This window comes from Asparagus officinalis, chromosome 4 (genome assembly GCF_001876935.1).
Source record: "Asparagus officinalis chromosome 4, Aspof.V1, whole genome shotgun sequence".
NCBI lineage: Eukaryota > Viridiplantae > Streptophyta > Magnoliopsida > Asparagales > Asparagaceae > Asparagus > Asparagus officinalis.
This window is the reverse complement of record NC_033797.1, coordinates 68,048,160-68,073,022: the sequence shown is the minus strand read 5'-3', so window position 1 is coordinate 68,073,022 and position 24,863 is coordinate 68,048,160. Positions and strand designations below refer to the sequence as shown.

The window sequence follows — 24,863 nt, the reverse complement described above, 5'->3', positions numbered from 1 at the left end:
AAATAAATTGTTTAATAATATAATAATAGAAAATTTTAAATAACTATTAAATGTATGTCAATAATAGTATAAGTACTAATATTAGTAAGTTAAAAAAATTTAAATCATAGTGCAATAATTTTTTAATGATTATATATAATTTATTAAATAGTATAATATTAAATACAACAACATGTCCACGTGCAAAGCACATTCATTTTACTAGTATAAATCAAAGACCAGATTACAGGCTTTATTATAAATAAATAAAAAAGGAAAGAAAGCCTTAAAAAATACAAATTAAATTAAGGTGAAGAGAGAACTTACAAGGATGAGTAAATGTTAAGTGGTAACGCTTTGATTTACCTCATTTTTAGCTACAACGTGATGGAGCTGAAGCGGTCAAAGAACTTTGCTAATTAACAGATAGAATGATTATTCAACTCTTTTATAAACTTTATGTTTGGTATATTAAGGTGGGCAAACGCGTTCATTTCCATGTGCATTTTTTTTTTTTTTGTTTGGCATGTTAGAATAATCTTATATATCCTTAATGATTACATTATTATTTAATAATTATACTCCTAAATAAATTGTTTAATAATATAATAATAGAAAATTTTAAATAACTATTAAATGTATGTCAATAATAGTATAAGTACTAATATTAGTAAGTTAAAAAAATTTAAATCATAGTGCAATAATTTTTTAATGATTATATATAATTTATTAAATAGTATAATATTAAATACAACAACATGTCCACGTGCAAAGCACATTCATTTTACTAGTATAAATCAAAGACCAGATTACAGGCTTTATTATAAATAAATAAAAAAGGAAAGAAAGCCTTAAAAAATACAAATTAAATTAAGGTGAAGAGAGAACTTACAAGGATGAGTAAATGTTAAGTGGTAACGCTTTGATTTACCTCATTTTTAGCTACAACGTGATGGAGCTGAAGCGGTCAAAGAACTTTGCTAATTAACAGATAGAATGATTATTCAACTCTTTTATAAACTTTATGTTTGGTATATTAAGGTGGGCAAACGCGTTCATTTCCATGTGCATTTTTTTTTTTTTTGTTTGGCATGTTAGAATAATCTTATATATCCTTAATGGGGGGGGGGGGTGTCATAGGACCTTGCATTTATATCAAAACTTCGAAGTCTTGCGAAGATCAATGGCTATGATTTATAACTAACATGCTCTATTAGATTGAGCGTCTTTTTTATGGACCCAAACTTAGATACGCGTAGCGTTATAGATTTTATTTTTTAAACACATTCGCCTGAATTATTTTCATGTAGGAATTGAACTTGAGTTGCTCCGGTACCATGTCAAAGGACTCGGTCACTACATCAAAACTCTGAGGTTGTGATGAGGATTAATGTACATGTGAGCAACGTAGTGAGCGCACTGAGAGCAAGTCCAGCAAGCTCCCAGTTGGGAGTCCTAGTCAGCAAGCTCTCAAGAGCTCTCAAGCATTTTGATATTAAAAATTATAAAAATAGGTCTTGGGAGCATCTACTTATTTTATGAAGTTCCAACAAGCTCCTAGTTAGGAGCTCCAACAATATCAAAAAAAACCCTCAAACAAAGCAGCACACCCAATAACAAAAATCCCCAACCCAAACCTTCTTTCGCAACCTCCAACCCCAAAATCCCAAACCCTCTGACCCCAATCTTCAGCCCAAACCTCCAACCCCAAATCCCAAATCCTCCGACCCAAACCCTCTCCCGACGACGTCCAATTATCGGCGACGACGACCGCGAGCTCTATCTCCCCAAACCCCAATCTTCAGCGACGACGCCCGCACCCCAATCTTCGACGACGACGACGACCGCAAGCTCTGGCTCCCCAACCCCAAACCCTCGACATCGTCCGAGGCACCGGCGTCGGAGGCCTCTTCGCCGCCAAATCATCCTTCAGCTCCCTGTGTTGGCTCAATTTGGTAGGAGGATTTTTGTAGGGGGGGGTTTGTAAAATTTCAGAGCAGTTGGGAGCTCCCAAGCGCTCCACAAATTTGTGGAGCGCTTGGGAGCTCCGATGGCTGCAAGCTCCACGTCAGCGTTGAGAGCCCTTGAGAGCGGGCTTGGGAGGTTGCTGGAGGGTATGCAGAATCGTTCCACCGCCACATCAGCCTTGAGAGCTCTTTTACGAGCTTGCTGCCCTTGCTCTGATGGGCATTAATGATACGTGCAGCAATATTCATGATTTTTTTTTGTTATATTATCAAAACGAGCATTAATTAGTAATACGCTAATCGTGACCACACGGATATGACAGGTGTCATCATCTGCTTTCTCCCTATAGGTTCCTCTACATGGATTTTTGTTTCCCGCATTATTGCATTTCTCACCTTATAAATCCAAGCCTGGCCTCCTCGATCACCTCCTCATTCTCCTCTCACCTCCTCATTCTCCTCTCCCGTCCATTATTTTGCCGAACCAGATTGCTGTCGTACTTTTTTCTTGCACGATAACCTGCAAGATGTGTGACATTATGAGCTACGGGAAATGGGATTTCTGCGACGGAATTCCAGTTGCTCATTACTTGGAGCCAGGAGTTCGTTCTAAGAGAGTTCATTTCTTTCAAGGACAAGACGTAGATCTCTTCAATGTGCAGGCATTTGCAGAGCCTGCTTCTTGCTATAACCATAATCATCAGGTTTGTCTACATTAGTTATTAGTAGCTAGCCTTATTTATTGTTGGCATATCCTAAAAAATATATGTATAACAAATTGAGGGGAATGGTTTTCTCGATTGATTTCAGGGGAAAGAGGAGAAAAATCATAGGAAGAAGAAGGGCAGAATGTGTTATGCGAGTACTAAGAAACCAAAGGCTGTTGATGAAGATTTGTACAAGATACCTCCTGAGCTACTGTATCGTACTCCGAAGAGGGTATAAATTTCTTCAGACTTTTGTATTTAATCTTCTCTTTTATACAAATTATCTGTATTTGAAATTAAGGCAACCTGCATAAAACTAATTAACTTAACTTTCGAAAAGTTGGATGAGTTATATATATATATATGTTGGAATCATATCATCCCAGTGACTTAAACTATTCAGCAATGAGTCCATTTTTAAAAAAAATTCATTATACATTCTTATTCCTTCCAAAATTAATGTGAATTAATATACTCATGCCTGAAAATCTATAATAGTTCTCTCACAAGATTAATAGTGCATTCTCAACTTGTGGCAAATACAATACAAGATGAGGTTTTTTCTTCTCTCTCTCTTTTTGTTTTTGTTTTGTGGCTAAATGTTTTTTTTTTTTTTTTTGAAGTATAGAAGAAGATTAATAGTACATTCTTTACTTGTGCCAAACACAATACAAGAAGAGGTTTCTCTTACGCAAAGATTTTTGAAATACATTCTTAACTCGTGCCTTTAGCGAGTATATAACTTTGAATATGCATATAGCTAGGTAATCTCCAAAATGATAGTATCAGTCAGCAGAGGAGTACAAATGCATTATTATTTATGATTAAAAGTTAAAAGTTCATATATGTTTCCTGATTTTTTTCTAACTTTGCATCTCTCTACTTTGAATGCAGAAGAGAATGCTTAGAAATTACTTCTCTGGGTGTCTGGGCCTCAACTGCATTGCCTGAACGAGGATTGTTAATGAGTTGAGTTTTTGTAATGAGTGGAGTTATTGTTAGTGATGTATTCCAAGAGAAAATGTAACAAAGAGTTTGCTTGCAAGATTTGTGCAATAATTTCTATCTATTTTTTTAAGTACTAAGATAGTGGCATAGCCACTTACACCTCGTAAAAATTTTATTAGCACTTAAGACCTCTTGAATCTCATAATGCCCCTCGATTTAGAGTAACTTAATCTCTCTACCCCCATCCCCCCAAGTAAAACTGAGGGTAAAAGGTAATCACATGTTCTCCACTTAGAACACACGACATCTCGACTTAACTTGAAAAATATTAATACCATGAGGATTTAAGAGAGTGAAAGTGCTAATAAAAATATTTAGAGGATACGGGTGATTGGACCCGGGTAATTACAGTAAGTGCGTCTACAATAAAACTTAAGCTCCTCTTTTTGTACAGGTCAGGGTCATGTAATGATCCATAACTCCTCAGAACTGAATGAAACCGTCACTCCTTTTATTCAAAGAGCTTTTTGACTCATGAAATTTCTACACTTTATGTAGTTCAAATAATCAGTACTTGAGGTCTAACATCAAAAGTAGAGAAAAGATGAGAGGAAATTAGGCTTTATCTTACTCTTGCACCAACTTTAGGGAAGAAAAAGCCTGAGCTACGTGCTCTTTGTTCCCTAGCTTTTCTCAACTTTCTCAATACCCAACTGCAGTTTGCAATGGTTCTTTTCTGCAGTCAAAATTCATCATTAGCAGCGTATATCACAAGATACAAAAAATAAATTTTCTCTGATCCGGTCAAAAAAATTACATGGTAGGAGGATGAATGGGCTTTAGTTTTACTTTCATATCGACAGTGAGAAAGTGAAAACTTGATATCTGATATAAAAAAAATTTAAATAATAGCTGAAAAACATTGACAGTTATTTAGGAGGAAATATTTTCCTGCAGGTTATCTCTAACGTTGAGCATGATCAAAGGTACATTTGAAATTCCTTCTTCTTACTTCTTGTCCTCGCCTTTTCCTTTTTCATCTCGTTCTTCTTTATTTTTCTCTTTCTATCTTTCGCTGGAGGTAAAATGACTTTAGGTCTGCAGATATGTCAAGAACAATACTCTAACTGTTGAGCCTTTACACAACACCGTAACCTGGAGCTAACTTGAAGTTTGACACCGCACTTTAGTCCCACATCTAAATCAGTAAAAAGTAACATGGGATGTAAAAGCTCTAACACTAGACACTTCCGATTGCGTCCAAACAAAGCATTTACAAATTATATGCTTTTGTATTTGCTTTTACAGGCATGGCTCAACTTTCCACGTTGAAGCATGCAGTATTAAAAGTAACCTTAATTTGCATTCCTAATCCTTATAATAATAACACCCTTGCCCTATCCACAAAGTTGTTTTTGATCGATCAAACAGTTGTTGCTTTGTCTTACACTAGGACATAGTAATTTTTTTAACCCCAATACCAGCTTACACAATAAATAAATAAATAAACAAACAAAAGAATGCAATGCGTTACAAAATGGATCTTGCCGATTATTGAATCAAAGTGTATACCAAAAACCGAGAGGGAGCTTTTGAAAACCTTGCCACTCTTCTAGTCAATCATTATTGTTCTCCAAATTTCTTACAGGGGAAGATAAAGAAAAAAGAAAAATAAGGAGGGAAATACGTCACAAGAGCTGATACACATCATTACAAAGGGTAAATACACACAATAAAACCTATCTCAAACTATCACGAACAGAAAACCTGATCAAATGATCTTTGTTACTAACTGAGATATCTACCCACTTCTAAGAATCACAATCAACGGTCCAAAAAGAATATTGCGACAACAACACTCAGATACTAAGATCTTCCTTTTAGAAAAACTGGAGACGAGCATATGATGCAATATGTACAGAAGAACAACCGAAATGAGCAACCAGATTCCAAACTCCATTCTATTTCCACTTCTTGAGGATAAAAAGGAATGCGAGAAAAATTTCTTCCAAAATTTCAAATTATTTTCATCTAGTATCATCTTAATGGCCTCTGTATTGGACAAAAGTCCGGTACCAAATCTGTTGAATTGCTTTCAAAGTCTGCAAATTCTGCCCTATGGAGATGATTAGATTGAACTTTATTAGTAGTAGTTCCTTTATCTTCACTCGAGGACTGAGAGGAATAGCAACGGCGAACATGTATCCGGTGAGTTTTTTTCTCTGTTGAGTAACTACCCGTTATATTTACTAATAATATGACTTCTTTGTCCTTAGCGTCTTCACACCACCAGTTACTAGGGACTCCATCCACAAATGCTTCTTGGGTAAAATGCTCTTCATGTTGTACACGTACCTCTATGATTTGGCCAGGCTTTATAACACCAGCTGCTGGGTTCACCTGCATAGCATGTAACAAGAAATCAGTCCTATACTTTAGATCAATCTATGAGTCAGCGCATTTAGATAGATGGGGATAGAAATCCTTTGGCATAGTTTCAATTTCAGAATTTTGTTTCCAAATTAAGCATTATCTGCCATTTGCCATCTGAAAGAGTCCCACTACGAGCATTATTATGTCTTCGTAAATATATTAGCTCACATGCACAGAATATAAAACTTATTAGGAGGAAAGTAGAAAGAGCTATTTCGCATGCTTAACCATGTGACGGGAATAACATATAGAGTTTAGAGGCAACTAGTAGTGTTTCCGTCATGATGTCGCTCAAAAGGTTTTAAGCTACACAGGGTTAATTGTGGATAGACCCCCTGTACTATCACCAAATCGAACTTACTATCTTGTAGTCCTATTGGATAGACCCCCTGAATGAAATTTTTTTGACCCGTTAGAGGGGATCTATCTGCAGTGACAAATTTTCCCTTAAGGGGTCTATCTGCAACAATAGAACTCTTTAGGGGTAGTTACTTCAGTTTGGTGGATAGTACAGGGGCCCTTTCACAATTAACTCTTAAACTAGATATATTGCACCATTTGCATACTTTTCTTAAAACTATTTTCCAACTATAATGTCAGTCTGATACAAGATATGTGATACAAATAAACGCATGCAAACCCTGAAATGAAGTAGTAAACATAAAATGTCTTATGATGACATACCTGTAGCCAGTGAGGAAAGCCAAAGGAGCCCTTGGCAGATAGGTCAGATGTATCTCCATCCTCCTTGATAGTGTACTGACCTTCACAGATGACTTCAAAAGTAGCTTTATACTTCTCACATTTGTTAGTAATTCTGAGTATCGACTTCTCAGAGTTTTGAAGGATGATATTGTTTGTACTGACAATAGTATCAGGAACAGTACAACATTCAACAAGCAAAGATTTTATTTTCTCATTGGATAAAATTACTTGCCCAAATTCTTTCCTCCTTATAGATTCATCAACACGTGCAATTTCAACATTGAATATGCACCTGACAGGTTTGTGATCGCTGTCCGTGGCATCCATGGAAGCTTCATACCTACCCAAGTTAATGTTCCGAGTCAATTTATTTGCCACAAGGATATAGATTATCATGCTACAAAGCTTAAAGAAAGACTTACTGCATGATACTACTGACCACAGGACACTCCAGTGAGCATTCAGCCATCGATATAGCACGGCTATCACGATATAATATCCTATCACACCAAGCCGGAATACGTTTTTTCTCACCGGAATCATATCCTACATAGAGAATATATGAAAAGCTTTGTTTTTCTTGAACATATATTTTCCTCAGCAGATAGCAGAGCTCATTCAAAGGAAATGGGTATGTAGAACAAACCTGCTAGTCCAACTACATGTCTTTCAAACTTGTATGTTGGAGGAAATGTGATTAGCCCTTCACGCATGCCTTGAAAGACCCTGCCTGCTTTCATCTCTGCTCGAAGCTGATCTTTTTCTCGAAGCCAGTCAAAACATCTTTGTGAAACCATGTCTCTTGCCTCATCATAGGTAAGGCTATGGAGCCGATAATTAAAATCACCAAGAAATACAACCATGTCTGCTTCTGACAAGTCAGGCTTTCCATCATCGGACTGAGCTGTTGCCTGTTACACACACATCAAGATACACTGATCTTTATTTCATATACCAAGAGAATGTGAAATCTGCAGGAATATATATTCGAAAAAAGAGGTATATATATTGCATACATTGCCTCCACGATTTAATGGAGCAGCTGATGATGAACCTCCTGCACCAGAAAAAGTGAAAATTTAGAGGGGAAAGCACATATTCTCGTAAGGAATCCAAATGGAAATTTCACACCATTCAAGTTGACGTATAGACTATAGAATTATTGCCTAAATGAGGAGAAAACATTTCATAGAGGTTAACAGAAGAAAATGACTCAAGTAGAAAGTTGGGATGGAGACGTATTCTTGTTTTAGTTGTCTATGTATCAAGAATCCAACAACTGAAAGCAGCATATTCATTAGATCCATGGTTTATGGCATCCAAATTGAGAATTCAAACTGTTAATCAAGGATTCATGATCCAATTATTTGCAAACTCTTGCACATGAATATTGTTGGAATTAAAACATCCTAGGCTGCTTTATGCTGTGTACTCTGTGACTAGACAAGAAAACTCACAATTACTTGGTTTTTGGCTTTTAGGCGTTTCTAGATAATGTAAATCAACTCGAATTGATCATGTTTTGAATTCGCAAAGCCTAACATCGGATATAAGTAGGAATGGTCTGCTTCAAGATTCTTTCCAAAGGACCTACTAGCTGTATAGACAGGTGTGCGCACACACCCACACAAACGCACATGGACGCGCACATACAACCCACACGTACACCCACACCAACACGCATATACACTCAGACACGTCTGCACACACGCGCACATGCACACACATTCATAGATAGATATGTGTATCCAAGTACAACATGCACAAGGAGACACATATTGCATGCACGTGTATGCATACTATTTGTCTGTACGTGTATAGATATGTGTAGTATGTGTATGTATGTGTTTACATATGCATGTGTGTATTATATGTATGTGTGCAGTGTGCATGTATTTCTGTATGTATATTGTGTGCGAGCGTGTGTTTGTGTGCGCGTGCGTGTGCGTGTGTGCACGCGTGAGCGCGTGTGTGCACGCGTGAGCGCGTGTGTGAACACATGCATGTACTCCATATATTTGTTACACCCCAGGTGGAACTTCCTAGGAGGCCCCATTCTAAAATTGCTCTATCTAAAGCATGTTGAGCTATGAAGTTATTCCACATTTCCTCCCTAAATGATGCTGGCTGAAAAATCATTCTTGAGTTCACAGGCAACCCATTGTTAAATTCCCCAGAGTGGCCATGCTTAAATACAATTTCTTCACAGATTTCTCCATAAGTTATAGGAATTATTATTGTGGAAATCTGTGATTTACTACATGATTAGTTGAAATCTGTGATTTACTACCTGATTACTAGGAATTAGTTGTCAAGATTCTGTTTAGTTTGTTTCCTAGAATAAAGAGATTCAGGTATTGATTACCAAGATCTTCTATCTGTTATTCCAATCTTTTAGTTTCCAGATTTTGAGGAAAAGCTTAACTTCTTCCTCTCTTTAAATAGCTATGTAATCCTTTTCAGAAAAGTATGAGAAAATTACAATTTCATTCTCAATTTTCCACATGGTATCAGAGAAGTCTCTGAAACTATCCAACAAAATTTTCTGATGACCAAATACGGCATGGCCACAGAAAAACAATCCTCCTCTTCATCTGAAGTCACTTCAGGTGATGAATTCCCTATCACCGGCACTCATGTCGTTGCAGATGGTGTTTCTCTTCCTATTACAGGACACAAATTAAATGGGAACAATTACCTTCAGTGGTCGCAGTCCGTCATGATGTACATCTGTGGGAAGGGGAAGGATGAATATCTCATCGGCGAAGTCGTTCCTCCACAAGCAGGAGATCCCAGATTTAAACTCTGGAAAAAAGAGAACAATATGGTCATGTCATGGCTGGTTAATTCCATGACCAACGAGATAGGTGAAAATTTCTTGCTCTATAGCACGGCTCATGAAATATGGGACGCTGCAAAAGAGTTTTACTCAAGCAAAGAGAACACATCAGCAATATTCGAGATAGAAAGCAGACTCCATGATCTTCGACAAGAAGATTTATCTGTCACGCAATTCTACAACACTCTTACTCGACACTGGCAACAATTAGATGTCTTTGAAGATCACAAATGGGGCTGCGCTGATGATGCTAAGAAGTTCAGAGAGATCGTCGAAAAGAAAAGAATTTTTAAGTTCTTAATGGGACTTAACAAGAACTTGGATGAGGTTCGTGGAAGAATACTAGGCACGAAACCTCTACCTAACATTCGAGAAGTCTTCTCCGAGGTGCGTAGAGAAGAAAGCAGAAAGAAAGTGATGATGGGAGAATCTCACACTGCTCCCATCACAGATAACTCTTCTGCACTTGTTGCACGATGAGTCCATAACAACAACAATGACATTCGACCGAAGAAGGGAAGACCATGGTGTGATCACTGTCGAAAACCAGGTCATACTCGTGAGACATGTTGGAAAATACACGGGAAACCGGTGGATTGGAAAGCCTTCAAGACCTGCTCCTGACAAAGAAATCCGTGGGAACCATGTTATCATTGAAGAAGGACATTCTGTTTCCACGGAATCCAGCCTCTTCAGCAAGGAACAACTTGAAGCACTTCAAAAGATGTTCTCACAACAAACATCTACCCAAAGTATTATAGGAACTGGGTCTTTAGCACACAAAGGTAATTACTTGAGTGCTCTTATAGTTAATTCAAAAAACAAAAGTCCATGGATTGTAGATTCCGGTGCATCAGATCACATGACGGGAGACATCTCATTATTTCATCATTACAATCCATGCCGAGAGGATCTTATGGTAAAAATAGCTGATGGGTCTCTTTCTAAAGTAGCTGGAACATGTTCTATCATTCTCTCACAGGACCTATCATTAACATCAGTACTTCATGTTCCCAATCTTGACTGCAATCTTTTGTCAGTGAGTAAACTCACCCAAGACCTTAACTGCATTACTAAATTCTTCCCAAATATGTGTGAATTTCAGGGTTTGGATTCGGGGAGGACGATTGGCAGTGCTAGGATGTGCTCAGGACTATATCTTCTCAAAAGTGATGAACCTCCTATAAGACAAACTCACAATGCAGAATGTGTTGAGTCTAAAGGTCAAAGTCAGTCAAATAAAAGCTTAATTTCTGTTGAGAATTTCAATAAAAATAGTGCAATCATGTTATGGCACTATCGTCTAGGTCATCCTAATTTTTTGTATCTCCAAAAATTATTTCCATCTTTATTTATAAATAAAGATCCAAAATTGTTCCAATGTGAAGTATGTCAGTTCGCAAAGCATGCTCGTAATTCTTATCACATTCAACCATACAAAGCATCTCATCCTTTTTCCTTGATTCATAGTGATGTATGGGGACCTTCTAGGATTAAAAATATTACTGGCACAAGGTGGTTTGTGTCCTTCGTTGATGATCACTCTAGAATCACTTGGTTATTCCTCATGAAAGAAAAATCTGAAGTTGGTCAAATTTTTAGAAAATTCAACACTATGGTTCAGACACAATTCCAAACAAAAATACAAGTGTTGAAAACCGATAATGCAAAAGAACATTTTGAAACAATTCTGGCGAGTATCTTGGGAGCTAGGGCATTGTACATCAAAGTTCTTGTGTCAATACACCACAACAAAATGAGGTGGCAGAAAGAAAAAACAGACACATCCTTAACGTTGCTCGTTCTCTTATGTTCACCACTTATGTTCCAAATTTTTTCTGGGGTGAGGCAATCCTAACAGCTGCTTACTTGATAAACAGAATGCCTTCTCGAGTCTTGAAGTTTCAAACACCTTATCATATCCTCCTTCAATCCTTCCCGAGTACTCATATTTTGTCTACTCTTCCCTTGAAGGTATTTGGTTGTTCTGTGTTTGTCCATATACATGCCCAATACCATAGCAAACTTGATCCAAAGGCTCTCAAATGCATATTTGTAGGGTACTCTTCACATCAGAAAGGGTATAAATGTTACTCTCCAGTCACTCGAAAATTCTACAACTCTATGGATGTTACATTCTTTGAACATCAACCCTTCTATTCCAAAACTAATATTCAGGGGGAGAACTTTACTCATAAATATCAGGAATATCAGCTTCGGGACGTTGATGCCTTGGAGTTGTCTTATGGTCATGATACTCTTCCAACTGAGTCACCTCAACCATTCCAAACAAGTATGGATCAAAATCCTAGTCCAAGCCTTGATATCCCACCCGAGCCTGACACTCTAAAAGAGCAAAATCCTCAGTGTTCAATTCCCACACAACTTGCAAACATTAGTGAGTTACGTGTCTATACAAGGAGGAACAAAACTCGAGATGATAAAAGACTGCAGACAACCGATCACGATCATGAGTCCATCCTAATTCCAGAACCTCAAAATTCACCAGGTAATACGAGTGACTCTACTCCTTGCAATATGCCTAATGAAGATCTCGATAGACCTATCGCCCTAAGAAAAGGCACTCGCTTGTGTACTAATCATCCCATTTGTAACTTTATCTCATATGAGAGATTGTTACCCAGTCACCATGCTTTTGTTAGCAACCTTGACAGTACTCAGATTCTCAGTTCGATTAGCGATGCTATTTGCATTCCAGAATGGAAGGATGCTATTTGGGAAGAAATCCGAGCTCTTGAAAAGAATGGGACATGGGTGATATCTGAGTTGCCACAAGGAAAACGCCCTGTAGGTTACAAATGGATCTTCACTATCAAATATAAATCAGATGGGAGTGTAAATCGATTTAAAGCTCGTCTAGTGGCTAAAGGATTCACACAATCCTATGGGATCGATTACCAGGAGACTTTTGCGCCTGTAGCTAAACTCAATATTGTTCGGGTTTTGCTCTCATTAGCTTCCAATCTTGACTGGCCCCTCTATCAGCTAGATGTAAAGAATGCGTTCCTTAATGGTGATCTTGAAGAAGAAGTATACATGGAGATTCCTCCTGGCTTTGACACTCCAGCTAACACCAACAAAGTCTGCAAGCTCAAAAAGTCTTTGTATGGACTTAAACAATCACCAAGAGCATGGTTTGACAGATTTACCAAAGCAGTAAAGAATGTTGGATATAATCAGTGCCAGACAGACCACACCATGTTTGTCAAACAATCATCTTCAGGTAAAAAGGCAATACTTATCGTGTATGTTGATGACATTGTTCTAACTGGGGATCATGATGAAGAAATCCTAAAACTCAAAAGCTTTCTAGCTAAAGAGTTTGAGATCAAAGATTTAGGCAACCTCAAATACTTCCTCGGCATGGAAGTAGCTCGGTCTAAGAAAGGTATTTCTGTTTCCCAACGAAAGTATGTGCTTGATCTCTTGAAAGAAACAGGAATGCTTGGATGCAGACCAGCTGACACTCCTATGGACTCCACTACAAAATTGGGTAGCAAAGGTAGTTGTGCTCCTGTTGACAAAGGCAGATACCAAAAATTAGTCAGGAAGCTCATCTATCTCTCACATACCAGACCAGATATCAGTTTTGCTGTAAGTATTGTGAGCCAATTCATGAATTGTCCAACAGAGGAGCACATGGAAGCAGTGTACAGGATTCTGAGATATTTGAAGATGACACCGGGTCAAGGTTTATTCTTTCAAAAGACAACAAACAAGGAAGTTGGAATATTTACTGACGCAGATTGGGCAGGATCTGTGATTGATAGACGGTCTACCTCAGGATACTGCACCTATGTCTGGGGGAATTTGGTCACTTGGCGAAGCAAAAAACAATCAGTTGTATCACGAAGCAGTGCAGAAGCAGAATTCCGAGCCCTTGCACACGGCATTTGTGAGGGAATTTGGTTGAAAAGAGTGCTTTATGAACTTGGAATTCATGTCTCAGGATCTATGAAAGTGTTTTGTGACAATCAGTCAGCAATCAGAATAGCTAAGAATCTCGTTCATCATGATAGAACGAAGCACGTGGAGATCGATCGACACTTTGTCAAAGAGAAGATAGAAAACAATACAATATCACTTGTCTATGTCCCAACCAATCAACAGACAGCGGACATTCTAACTAAAGCCTTGCCAAGAAAGATGTTCGAGGATCTTATTTCCAAGCTAGGTTTACTCAATATCTACAACCTAGCTTGAGGGGGAGTGTGGAAATCTGTGATTTACTACATGATTAGTTGAAATCCGTGATTTACTACCTGATTACTAGGAATTAGTTGTCAAGATTCTGTTTAGTTTGTTTCCTAGAATAAAGAGATTCAGGTATTGATTACCAGGATCTTCTATCTGTTATTCCAATCTTTTAGTTTCCAGATTTTGAGGAAAAGCTTAACTTCTTCCTCTCTTTAAATAGCTATGTAATCCTTTTCAGAGAAGTATGAGAAAATTACAATTTCATTCTCAATTTTCCACAATTATATACCTTAAATCCTTTTTGTGCAAGTGAAGCAATTTTCTTGAGTCATTATACACTCGTTTATGTAAATCTCAAGAGAATACCCCAACATGAGATACATAATGAAGGATCTTCCGTAAAATTACTTTTACAAACCTGAAAATCAGCCCTATTGCTATTAAGGGAATAATGAAAAAAGTCTACAGTTTATCTTGTTTAAATGGAATAAATTCAGTAAAGAAGATTTCTTGCAACACGCTCTCTTGGATCGTTACAAATGGCATAACAGCCCCCTCTAAAAATATAGTATATACCAATATTATAATAGGCTGACAACATTTTGCCTTGTGCAACACTTAAGTTTCATCTATAGCTAATTGCTGCATATAACAAACTGCGGCTGCACATGGGAACATAGAGAATGCTACCTAGTGAATCAGTGGGAGCCACCGTTAAAATTCATGGGCGATCATCCTAGAAACCAATATTGCTTATGAAGTATGAATATAGTGAGGACATCATAAACTAAAAAGGGTAGCACTTAATATCCCAAGCGTATGTTCCAGAAATAGTAAGTTGCAAGATATGTATTATATGATAATTTCTATGAACTTGAGAATCCATCATAGCTAGCAACTAAAAGGGTCTCTACTACATAGCAGTTTTGTTGAGTTATTTAGATACTAAGTGAATTAGTCAATGTTGTAAGGACCTAGTTGTAAGAATGCATTAATATAAAAGAGGGGTCTCTCAATGAGAGAAACTAACCATAATCTTTCTACATGGTATCAGAGCCAAGTTAGCCGCCTCCCTCTTCTGAGTCAAATCCGCCGTTCCTGCTCCACCGTTTCCTGTTCCACCGTTTCCTTGCATACTCTCAAATTCGAGACCCCAAATCCTCATCCTCTCAGGTCCTCTTCTGATCCTCTTCTGATCGCGCGACAAGTTGAAGTCAGGAGTCGGCTCAACCCCTCCCGTCGGAATCTCACTCCTCAATGAGAACTCGCCGGAGATCAGGGAGAGGGAGAGGGTTAGGAGAATCGTGAGAGGGATGACCGAGGGCGCAAATAGGCGCGAGAGCAGCAGCCCTAGGGTAGAGTGGCTCGGTGAGAGTGAGAGAGAGAGAGAGAGAGAGAGAGAGAGAGGAGAGTGAGAGAGAGAGAGAGAGAGAGAGAGAGAGAGAGAGCGGGTGAGGTTGGTGAGGAAATGGGTGCAAATGGCGTCGACAGCAGGGTTAGATCTATGCGCGCCAGGTAGGGGGAAGCAGAAATGACGGAAATGAAGGAAGAAGAGAAGAGGATATTTTTGTTGTGACCGATTGACGTTCGAAATGAAGGAAGAAGAGAAGATATTTTTGTTGTGATTTGGGGATTTTGTGGAAGAGGAGATGAATGTTACTGATTAGATAATATAAAAAAAATATCTGTATTTAAAAAAAAGGAGAGAGGTTCTTGATTTGTAATAGTTTATTTAGGTTCCCTCGACAAGTCAGTCCTAGAACTGATGAGAGAAGAGCTGATATCTCACTTTGTTGAGATATCTTGCTTTTGGTTCTTGTTTCCTTGGTGAAACATGAGAGAAGAGCTGATATCTCACTTTGTTGAGATATCTTGCTTTTGGTTCTTGTTTCCTTGGTGAAACAAGAATTATTATTGATCTATCTCTCTTGTTATGCTGTCGAAGTGCTGCCGGATTTTTCCGTTGCGCACCACAAGAATACAAGTTGGATCGATGACGAAAACTGAAAAAAATCCGATGGAGGAGATCATCAAGAAGTTGAATAACCTGAGGGTATTCCAGATCGAGAAGGAGATCAGTGTTATAGTCCAGGGAGAGAGGACTGTACAAGAGTACGCCACAGAGCTGGAGCGCTTGTGGCTCGATCACGATCACTTCTCGCCCCTAGCGAGCTGCAAGGACCCGGAGTGCAAGGAGCGCGAGGTCTCTTTGCAGAAGAGGACCATGTTGTTCCTCCGAGGTTTGGCTCCAGCGTATGAGCAGAGGACGGCATTGTTACTAGCCCAGACGAAGATCCCACCACTGGAGAAGGCAGTCTCAGCCATGATATAGGAGGAGAGCCGTATCAGGCTACAGTCTGGGATAGGTGAACTTACAGGGGAGAAGTCTGCACTGGTGGTATCCAACCCGGATAACACTGGATTCAAAGGGGAGACTAGGCAGTGCTTCAACTGCGGAGAGGTAGGGCATCTGAGACAGATGTGCCCTAAGCCACCCAGAGAAAGAAACTGGGATGAACGTGGTCAGACTGGTGGCCGTGCAGGTCGAGGAGGCAGGGGACGTGTAGGCCAAGGAGTTGCTCACCTAGCTGTGACAGATGAGTCTCAGACTACTGCTGGGATGACTGGAGCTGAAATAACAGAGCTGGAGGAACTACGTCTGTTCAAGCTTCAGGCTGAGAGTTCGAAGGACAAGGGACAAGTCACCCAGGATCTGGCTACCACTACATGCTTTGGTAACTTTATTGGTTATGCCCATGCGAACAAAGGTACACAGGTTCAGGCACTTGCATCCACTAAAACTCATGTTGATTGGATCATAGACTCAGGTGCATCTAGGCATGTCACAGGAACATCTAGTGAGTTTGCATTATATTATCCGAGTAAGCATATGCATCCTGAGACAGTTCAGACTGCTGATGGGACATCCCAACCCATCAGGGGTACTGGCTCGGTCCATTGCACTTCATCTGTTACCTTGTCATCAGTATTGCATGTTCCTTCGTTTCCAGTTAACTTACTCTCAGTTAGCTCTCTCATTGATCAATTAAATTGCACCGTGTTATTTGATCGAGATTTGTGTGTCTTTCAAGAGAAGGAAACGGGGAGGAGGATTGGGACTGGTATCAGACGTGATGGTCTTTGGTATTTGGACAGGGAGACAGCAATGATTGCTGCTGCTGTTAGCGGAGGGCCAGAGGCAGAAGCGATGCTTCAACATTGCCGGTTAGGGCATTTATCTTTTGAGAGTTTAAATAGATTAGAACCTGAGTTAATGAAGAAAGTGGATAGAAAAGAGTTATTTTGTAATGCATGTGAACTTGAAAAACATACTCGTTCTACTTATAGAATGATTGGTCTTCGAAGTTATGAACCATTCGCACTTGTCCATTCTGATGTTTGGGGACCATGTCCTACTACCTCTATCAGTGGTTTTAGATGGTTTGTTACTTTCATTGATTGTTATTCACGTATGACCTGGATATACATGATGAAGCAGAAATCAGAGGTTTACAAATGTTTTCAAGATTTCTCGGCTTATGTGAAGACACAGTTTGGAGTGCAGGTGAAGATTCTTCGAACAGATAATGGGACTGAGTATGTCAATAAGGAGTTTGCAGCTTTCATCTCTAATCAGGGAATTATTCATCAAACCACCTGCCCAGACACCCCTGCTCAGAATGAGGTGGCTGAGCGTAAGAACAGGCATCTACTGGAAGTGGCACGCTCATTGATGTTGACAATGAATGTGCCTAAGTTTTTATGGAGTGAGGCTGTTATGACAGCAGCTTATTTGATCAACAGGATGTCATCAAGAGTATTAGGGATGAAGACACCATGTGAGATGCTTTTGGACTCAAATGTTTTTGTTGTTCCACCAAGAGTGTTTGGATGCACATGTTATGTGAGAGATCACAGGTTGATGATGAGTAAACTAGATCCGCAAGCAGTTAAATGTATCTTTGTTGGCTACTCATCAAGTCAAAAAGGATACAAGTGTTGGTGTCCCACTAAAAGAAGGCTGTTTGTCAGTATGGATGTGACTTTTCGGAAGTTTGAACCTTTTTATGGGGAGAAGACGGAGTTGAGTTTCTTGTTTGGAGATGGCTCTACTGATGCTAGTAGAGAGGGGGAGAATGAGAATGAGAATGATATTATGGTCGGGATGATTCCATGTCCTCTTGAGTTACCGAGTAGTGATGGTACATCGTCGAGTAGTGATGGTGACTTAGGAGTTGGTAGTCAAAGTCAGGGGGAGCTGAGAGTATACACGAGGAGACAGAAACAACAGCATGAGCCGCCTCCCGTGCCTGTGTCAGTACCCACAAATGTTGATGACCCAAGTCCCTCCTCTCCAGTGCCTTGCTCTTCTACTCCACCTGAGTCGATAGGTAACGATTCCTTCCCTGATACCTCTGATACTCCTGTCTTGCCCCGCAGAACCTCTAGAGTCAATGCTGGAAAACCTCCAGCTAAGTTTGGTAATTGGGATACTGATATTACGAATTACATTTCATATGCATCTATTCCACCTGCATATAAGTCATTCATTGCATCGTTGCATTCAATGCCTGTACCTAACAACTGACAGGTAGCTAAGAAAGATCCTAGGTGGTTGAATGCCATGCACGAGGAACTCCAGGCCTTGAAGAAGAATGACACATGGGAGTTGGTACATTTGCCAGCTGGGAAGCGTGCTGTTGGATGTAAGTGGGTGTACACGGTTAAGCAAACTCTAGAGGGCAAGATCGACAGATACAAGGCCAGATTGGTTGCTAAAGGCTACAGCCAAACATACGGCATTGACTATGACGAGATATTTGCTCCAGTAGCAAAGATGAGTACTGTTAGAGTGTTGGTGTCATGTGCTGCCAACTTTAATTGACCACTACATCAGCTAGATGTCAAGAATGCATTTTTGCATGGAGATCTTCAAGAGGAGGTATATATGGAGATTCCACCAGGCTTCACTACTTCTCAAGTAGTTGGAAAGGTGTGCAAGTTGAAAAAGTCTTTGTATGGGTTAAAACAGTCTCCGAGAGCATGGTTTGATAGATTCAAGTTGGCAGTTTGTGGTATGGGGTACAAGCAGTGCAATGGTGATCATACTGTGTTTTACAGGTACTCCAAAACTCGTATCACTATCCTGACGGTCTATGTTAATGATATTGTAATCACTGGAGATGACGCTGAGGAAATCCTATTGTTGAAGAAGAAATTGGGAGAGGAATTTGAAGTTAAAGATCTGGGACAGTTGAAGTACTTTCTCGGAATTGAAATTGCAAGGTCGCGAAAGGGTATAGTGCTTTCTCAGCAGAAGTATGCTCTGGATCTTCTCTCAGAGATAGGGATGTTGGGGTGCAGAGTTGCATCTACTCCTATTGAGCAGAATCATAAGATGAGTGCCGAGAGTGGGGACCCTGTGAGTAAAGAGCAATATCAAAGATTGGTTGGACGACTTATATATCTATGCCATACGAGACCTGATATTACTCATGCAGTGAGTGTGGTGAGTAGATATATGCATGATCCCAGAGAGCAGCATATGGAGGCAGTTCGCAGAATTCTTAGATATATTAAAGGAAGCCCAGGAAAGGGGTTATGGTTCAGGAGTTTTGGACATCTGAGAATTGAAGGCTATTGTGATGCTGATTGGGCGGGTTGTATGGATGATCGTAGATCCACTACAGGCTACTGTGTATTTGTTGGAGGCAATCTCGTATCTTGGCGTAGCAAGAAGCAAGATGTGGTGGCTAGGTCTACAGCTGAGGCCGAGTACAGAGCTATGGCAGTTAGTCTGTGCGAGTTGATGTGGGTAAAAAACATATTATCTGAGCTGCGCTTGTTTAGAAGAGACTCCTTACAACTTTGGTGTGATAACAAATCGGCAATTAATATTGCAAATAATCCAGTTCAGCATGATCGCACCAAACATGTGGAGATCGATCGGTTCTTTATCAAGGAGCAACTGAATAGAGGAGTTCTGACTTTGAGCTATGTGAAATCAGAAGAGCAGTTAGCTGATTGTTTAACAAAAGGATTAGGTTCTAGAGAGTATGATATCTTTTGTAACAAGATGGGGATGATTGATATCTAACGCCCATCTTGAGGGGGAGTGTTGAGTTATTTAGATACTAAGTGAATTAGTCAATGTTGTAAGGACCTAGTTGTAAGAATGCATTAATATAAAAGAGGGGTCTCTCAATGAGAGAAACTAACCCTAATCTTTCTACAAGTTTTATGAAGTCAAGTACTAATTATAGTGAGCATCTTAAGGGAAAATCAAAGATGAAAAAAAAGCATAGTTAAACAAGAATTTTAAGTGGAGACAATTCAAGATGAGCTGCCTCATAAAAAATTACCTTACAATATGTACATATGTGCTTACATACGGTAATTATGCACACAAGTTGATGTAGAACACACTGCACATATATTTATAGAGAAACGAGACCGCCAAAAAGCCCAAACGCAGGCCCAGCAAAAGAAAATAATTTACAACAAAGAATGAGTCATATCTCTCATATCGTACATCGGAATTGGACGAATTGCGTATGTAAATCGCGTATTTTTTTTGAGATGGAGTCAATCAAACCTACCATTGTTCGGTTTGTCGCCGTCTTTGCGAAATTCCCTCCGGATTGAGAGATAAGTTTTTGTCAGTTTTTTACTATTTAAGGTAATGTTTTAAGAGTTTGTTTTGATTAAGAAGCAAATCGGATTTGATTCCAAATTTGACCGATTTACTTTCCTAATCATGTGGAGTCTTTTAAAGAGAGTTTTGTTATTTTTATTTTTGGCAAAGTTCGGGTCAGGAGTCTTAGTATTGTAAGCCCTAGAGGCATAATTTTTTTATCAACAAAATTCCTCTTTAATATTTTCTTCGTGGATTCGAAGCTCTTCGTACAGAGATTGTTCTTTGTGGATTCGGAGAACACCCCTTGGTGGATTCCAATGTTTTCACTTCCACGTTGCGTTACAAGTACAATAATACAATGTTGCATGTCTAATGAGAAGGAGATAAGCCACTGAAAAGACTGAAATTATAACGTGTGAAGTACCAAACCTGATGCTGATGTAGGTGTCAGTCCATGGGATGGCCTAGTGAAAGACATGTTCCGATAAATATGATCGAAGTCAGCATTTCGCCTGCTAACTGCTTCCAGATGTGCAGCAAAATGAGAGTTCGTAAAGCAAATTACTCGATCATAGACTCTCATCCTTAAACCAACAGATCCCTGCAAAAAAAGCTTTAGCTCGTAATGTCTCCATGCGAATAGTTACTTGTAAGGAGTTTGTAAAGTACATTAAACGATGTTAAGACAACATCAACACGTTGACTATCAATTTTCATTAAAAAATAATAAAAAGAAACTAATATATTCGAGATGAGATAGAAAATTAAATGAGTTTGTTATCTACAATTTGAAATCCAAGTATGTTATCCCATCATTTAATCTACTGTTTGAAATCCAAATGTTAAGATTTAATCTTGTCCAATTGGCTGATGAGAATAAACTTCAAATTTAAAAGGGTTATCTTCTAATTTAAAATTCAGCTTATACCTATACAAGCTTGTAATCAAAAGCCCTCTCTCCCAGCCAGGATACCTGACAAAGTGGAGACCCCGAACTTGCTAAGAAAAACTCCAGCCTATGTACCGTTATCAAACTTTACTAAATTTGATTTGTTTCCTGTTGGCCTAGAGAGGGGATTTAGGGGAGGACTATTTGTTTTTGTTGTTGATCGCTTATTTGTGGCTGATGACAAGCTTATATAGGAGAGTGATTAAATAGGTAAGATCAATCATAAGTTAAAAATAACCCTTTTAAATTTGAAATTATCATCATCACCTAATTAGACATGATTAAATCTCATTAATTTGATTTTAATTAGTAGATCGGATGATGGGATAAGGTATTTAGATTTCAAGGTGTCGACTAAAATTCACTTAATTCTTAATCTTATTTCGAAATTTACATTTATTTTACTTTCAATATTATTTTCCATAAAATTTGATGTCAACATGGTACTGAGAATGGTTACTATTGAGAATAAAGAGAATAGGAACCATGTCCATGGTTAAAATCCATTCTAGAAAATATGATTTCTTCATGTAAGTGTTGCCTCCTAAGTGAAGTAGGAGCTCTAGGATGTCTGGCCACAAAGTGAGGTCTAATTACCCAATTGTTTAAGCTTTTGACAAATGTTGTAATGGTTACAACAAAAAGGCAAATATTTATTATTGATTTCTATTGCAGAAATATATTCCATAGGTCAACCTAAAATAGAAGCACATAGATAAGAAGACAAGCATTGAGATCTCGCTCTATTATTTTTTGTACCAAATGCTTCTGCCATACACTGTAACACTGCCAGTAAACCCTTTAGAAAAAGAGCCTCGACTTGGAGACCTAACAGACCATTTCCCTACTTTTACCATCCTCTGCTATCGCATCACAGTAACATTTTCCAAATAAAATACCAAAATATGATTAAATATGTGTAGTAATTGAATTAAGTGAGACAGGTACCTTGTTCCCAATTGCCCGCCCAAATCCACATGGCACTGCTGCAGCATCAACATCACCAATATTTGGCCTAATACTTTTCCGAGCCCTAGCAAGTGACAAAAGGTATAACCCATAAATGCACATATTGACTGACAAGCATAATAGCTTTAAGAGAAAAAAAAAGAATAAATAAGACATATCAGAATGCATCTCTAGCATCAATAACCTAAGACGAGATCAACATGTTTAATGAAAATATTACCATGCACAGATAAGCAGACCAGCCAATTGCCTAGAACCAACACGTTCAAATGATGACCCTTCATCTAGGGTCTTTCCAATAGTGTCCAACCACCATTGTCCATTAGCACTCCCCTCAAGTCCTACCTAATATCAGTTTAATAGCTGTAAGCGATAACTTGTTGAAAATCAAACATTCAGTCACCGAGACTGTGTACCAACATATATGAAATATTGCAAAAATGTTTACAATTTACCACACAATATTGACTGGAACAAGTATCTGCAGTCTGTTCATAGTAAACAACTTATGGTACAATAGAAAATTGATGTATGTCAGCCCTCTTATCAACGACAGTAGTGGTGACAGCAACAACAATAATGATAGTGGGTGTACATCAGCGATAGTCTGTATAGTGATTATGGTAGAGGTTAGGTGATAGGGATGATGTTGAAAACATCCTAAACGTAGGAAGAACAATGATGACGACAACATCAAGGTAGCAACAGATGCAGTTGTGGTGGTACGAGTAGATATGGTGACAGGAGCAGAGGAGGTGACAGCGGTTGTGGAAGAGAGGTAGGAGGCACAATAAGGAAGGGTCCTTAATGAAAATACGAAACATCATATATCCCAACAATGTGAAAGTGCAACCTCCTCACAAATTCTAAGAAAATCATGGAGTCACTAGATGTGGAAATGTGCTGACAAGAATATGATATTTTTCAAAAAACACTAAGTTGTTCAATGCTAAATGTGAAAATCTGTATGAAAGAAACCATCGGGCTAGCATAATATGCAAATATGATAGATTTTAGTCGTCTACAGGCTCTACCTCTTAGACTAGACTCTAGAGTAAATTGCTATAATTGAGATCAATATGCAAAGTTTTAGATATTTACAGTCCATATTGATTGGATATAGATACTGGTATTGGACATTATTACAGACTGGCAAGTTCTTGAAGAATCCCAAAAGTTGGATATTACACATTGCAACTTTTTATAACCAACTTATAAAGCCAAGATATACAGAGAGACGCATGGAGAAGCTGAATCTTGGACTGGATTGCTCTGCTAAGCTATTACAATTATTTTTGATTTACCATTGTTTTCTATTTCAATACACTGGAAATTTCCTTCAAGTCATTAGAGTTCTTCATATCCAAAAGAATAAAAGAAAAAATATTTGCGGTTTCAGATATTCAAAACTTGTCCCTTGAGAAGTAACACAGCTCAAAAGATGAATCTATTCATAATGGACAGCCATGTTAACCAAGCTAAGTAAGATTTACACTAATTTGTGTTGAGATCTTAGGACAAGTGGCAATTGCTCCAGATCTCTTTCCACACTGTAGTTTCTATATCAGAGGTACTTGCTTACAGATACTCTCTGCATCATGATGATAACAAAAGGCGAGAAACCACTATATTGGTCAAATCCTCTGGCGCAAAATTTTGAAAATGCTTCGATTTTGTTCAAATCAGACTTGGACTGCAATTGAATGTTTTCAGGAGGTCTTATGCGGAGAAAAAAAATGTGTAACCAGTTATGGTTTGAAGTCCAATCCAGACTGGATAAGGATATCCTATTTAAGGAGTAATCCATTGTGCAGTTCTAATCATCTACCTCTGATGTAGTAAAAAATGTAAGTGACCCTAGAATATGGATAATCCACCCTTCAGCCAAAGCTTTGTGAATCTTCCCCCATCTTTTACTCTTAAAACTACAAATCTAAAGAATTTCATTACGAAGGATTTAGAGAAGAAAACTCTCTTCTCCAATATTCAGTTTAATGCACTTATTAATTTCTTTTTTATAGATTCAGATGATAGGATCAAATGTAAGGTATGATCAACAATAATAAAATATGGAAGGTTATAATGAAAGAAAAAAATTGATAATTAAAACTATTGGAATGTGAATTGACAATTTGATCAGACCTGAAATGCAGGACTGTAGAATTGTCGTAAATGTCTAAAAGGAGAAGAGCAAGGCTAAACATGATGTAGGGGGAAAGAATCTAAAGGACATCTGAGCGAAGTGACAAGACTTGCATCTGTTTCAATACAAACAAGCAACGAAGGAGAATTTAGAAACCTAGACAAATAGCCAGGTGAGTCAGTGGTAGGAATTGCAGTTACCGTTTACTTCAATAATCGAACTTTTCTATATATTGGCTTCGCCATTTGGGTTATGTTCAAAGTTTGGCACATAGGTTTCGCGTATTGGTAACTTTGCAGTAATACAATCAAAGAAATAGTAGTAGGTGATCTACACATGATCAGAAGAAACAAACAAAAGGATGAGATA

The 24,863-nt window shown here is 38.5% G+C and overlaps 2 protein-coding genes across 2 annotated transcripts in view; one reads left to right on the top strand and one right to left on the bottom strand.

Moving 5' to 3' along the window:
- On the top strand, positions 2,335-3,700 carry LOC109835999. The gene is made up of 3 exons (XM_020403946.1): positions 2,335-2,650; positions 2,757-2,885; positions 3,548-3,700. Exons 1-3 carry the CDS (start codon positions 2,474-2,476, stop codon positions 3,602-3,604), a joined length of 363 nt encoding a protein of 120 aa, XP_020259535.1. The 5' UTR covers positions 2,335-2,473; the 3' UTR covers positions 3,605-3,700.
- The window catches only part of LOC109838869 (type II inositol polyphosphate 5-phosphatase 15-like), a 27,291-nt gene continuing 7,598 nt past the window's right edge, over positions 5,171-24,863 (bottom strand). The window contains 8 exon segments of the mRNA XM_020407297.1: positions 5,171-6,001; positions 6,719-7,079; positions 7,162-7,285; positions 7,386-7,650; positions 7,756-7,796; positions 20,863-21,034; positions 22,331-22,415; positions 22,572-22,696. Coding sequence (XP_020262886.1) covers positions 5,639-6,001; positions 6,719-7,079; positions 7,162-7,285; positions 7,386-7,650; positions 7,756-7,796; positions 20,863-21,034; positions 22,331-22,415; positions 22,572-22,696 — 1,536 coding nt within the window. The 3' untranslated portion in view covers positions 5,171-5,638.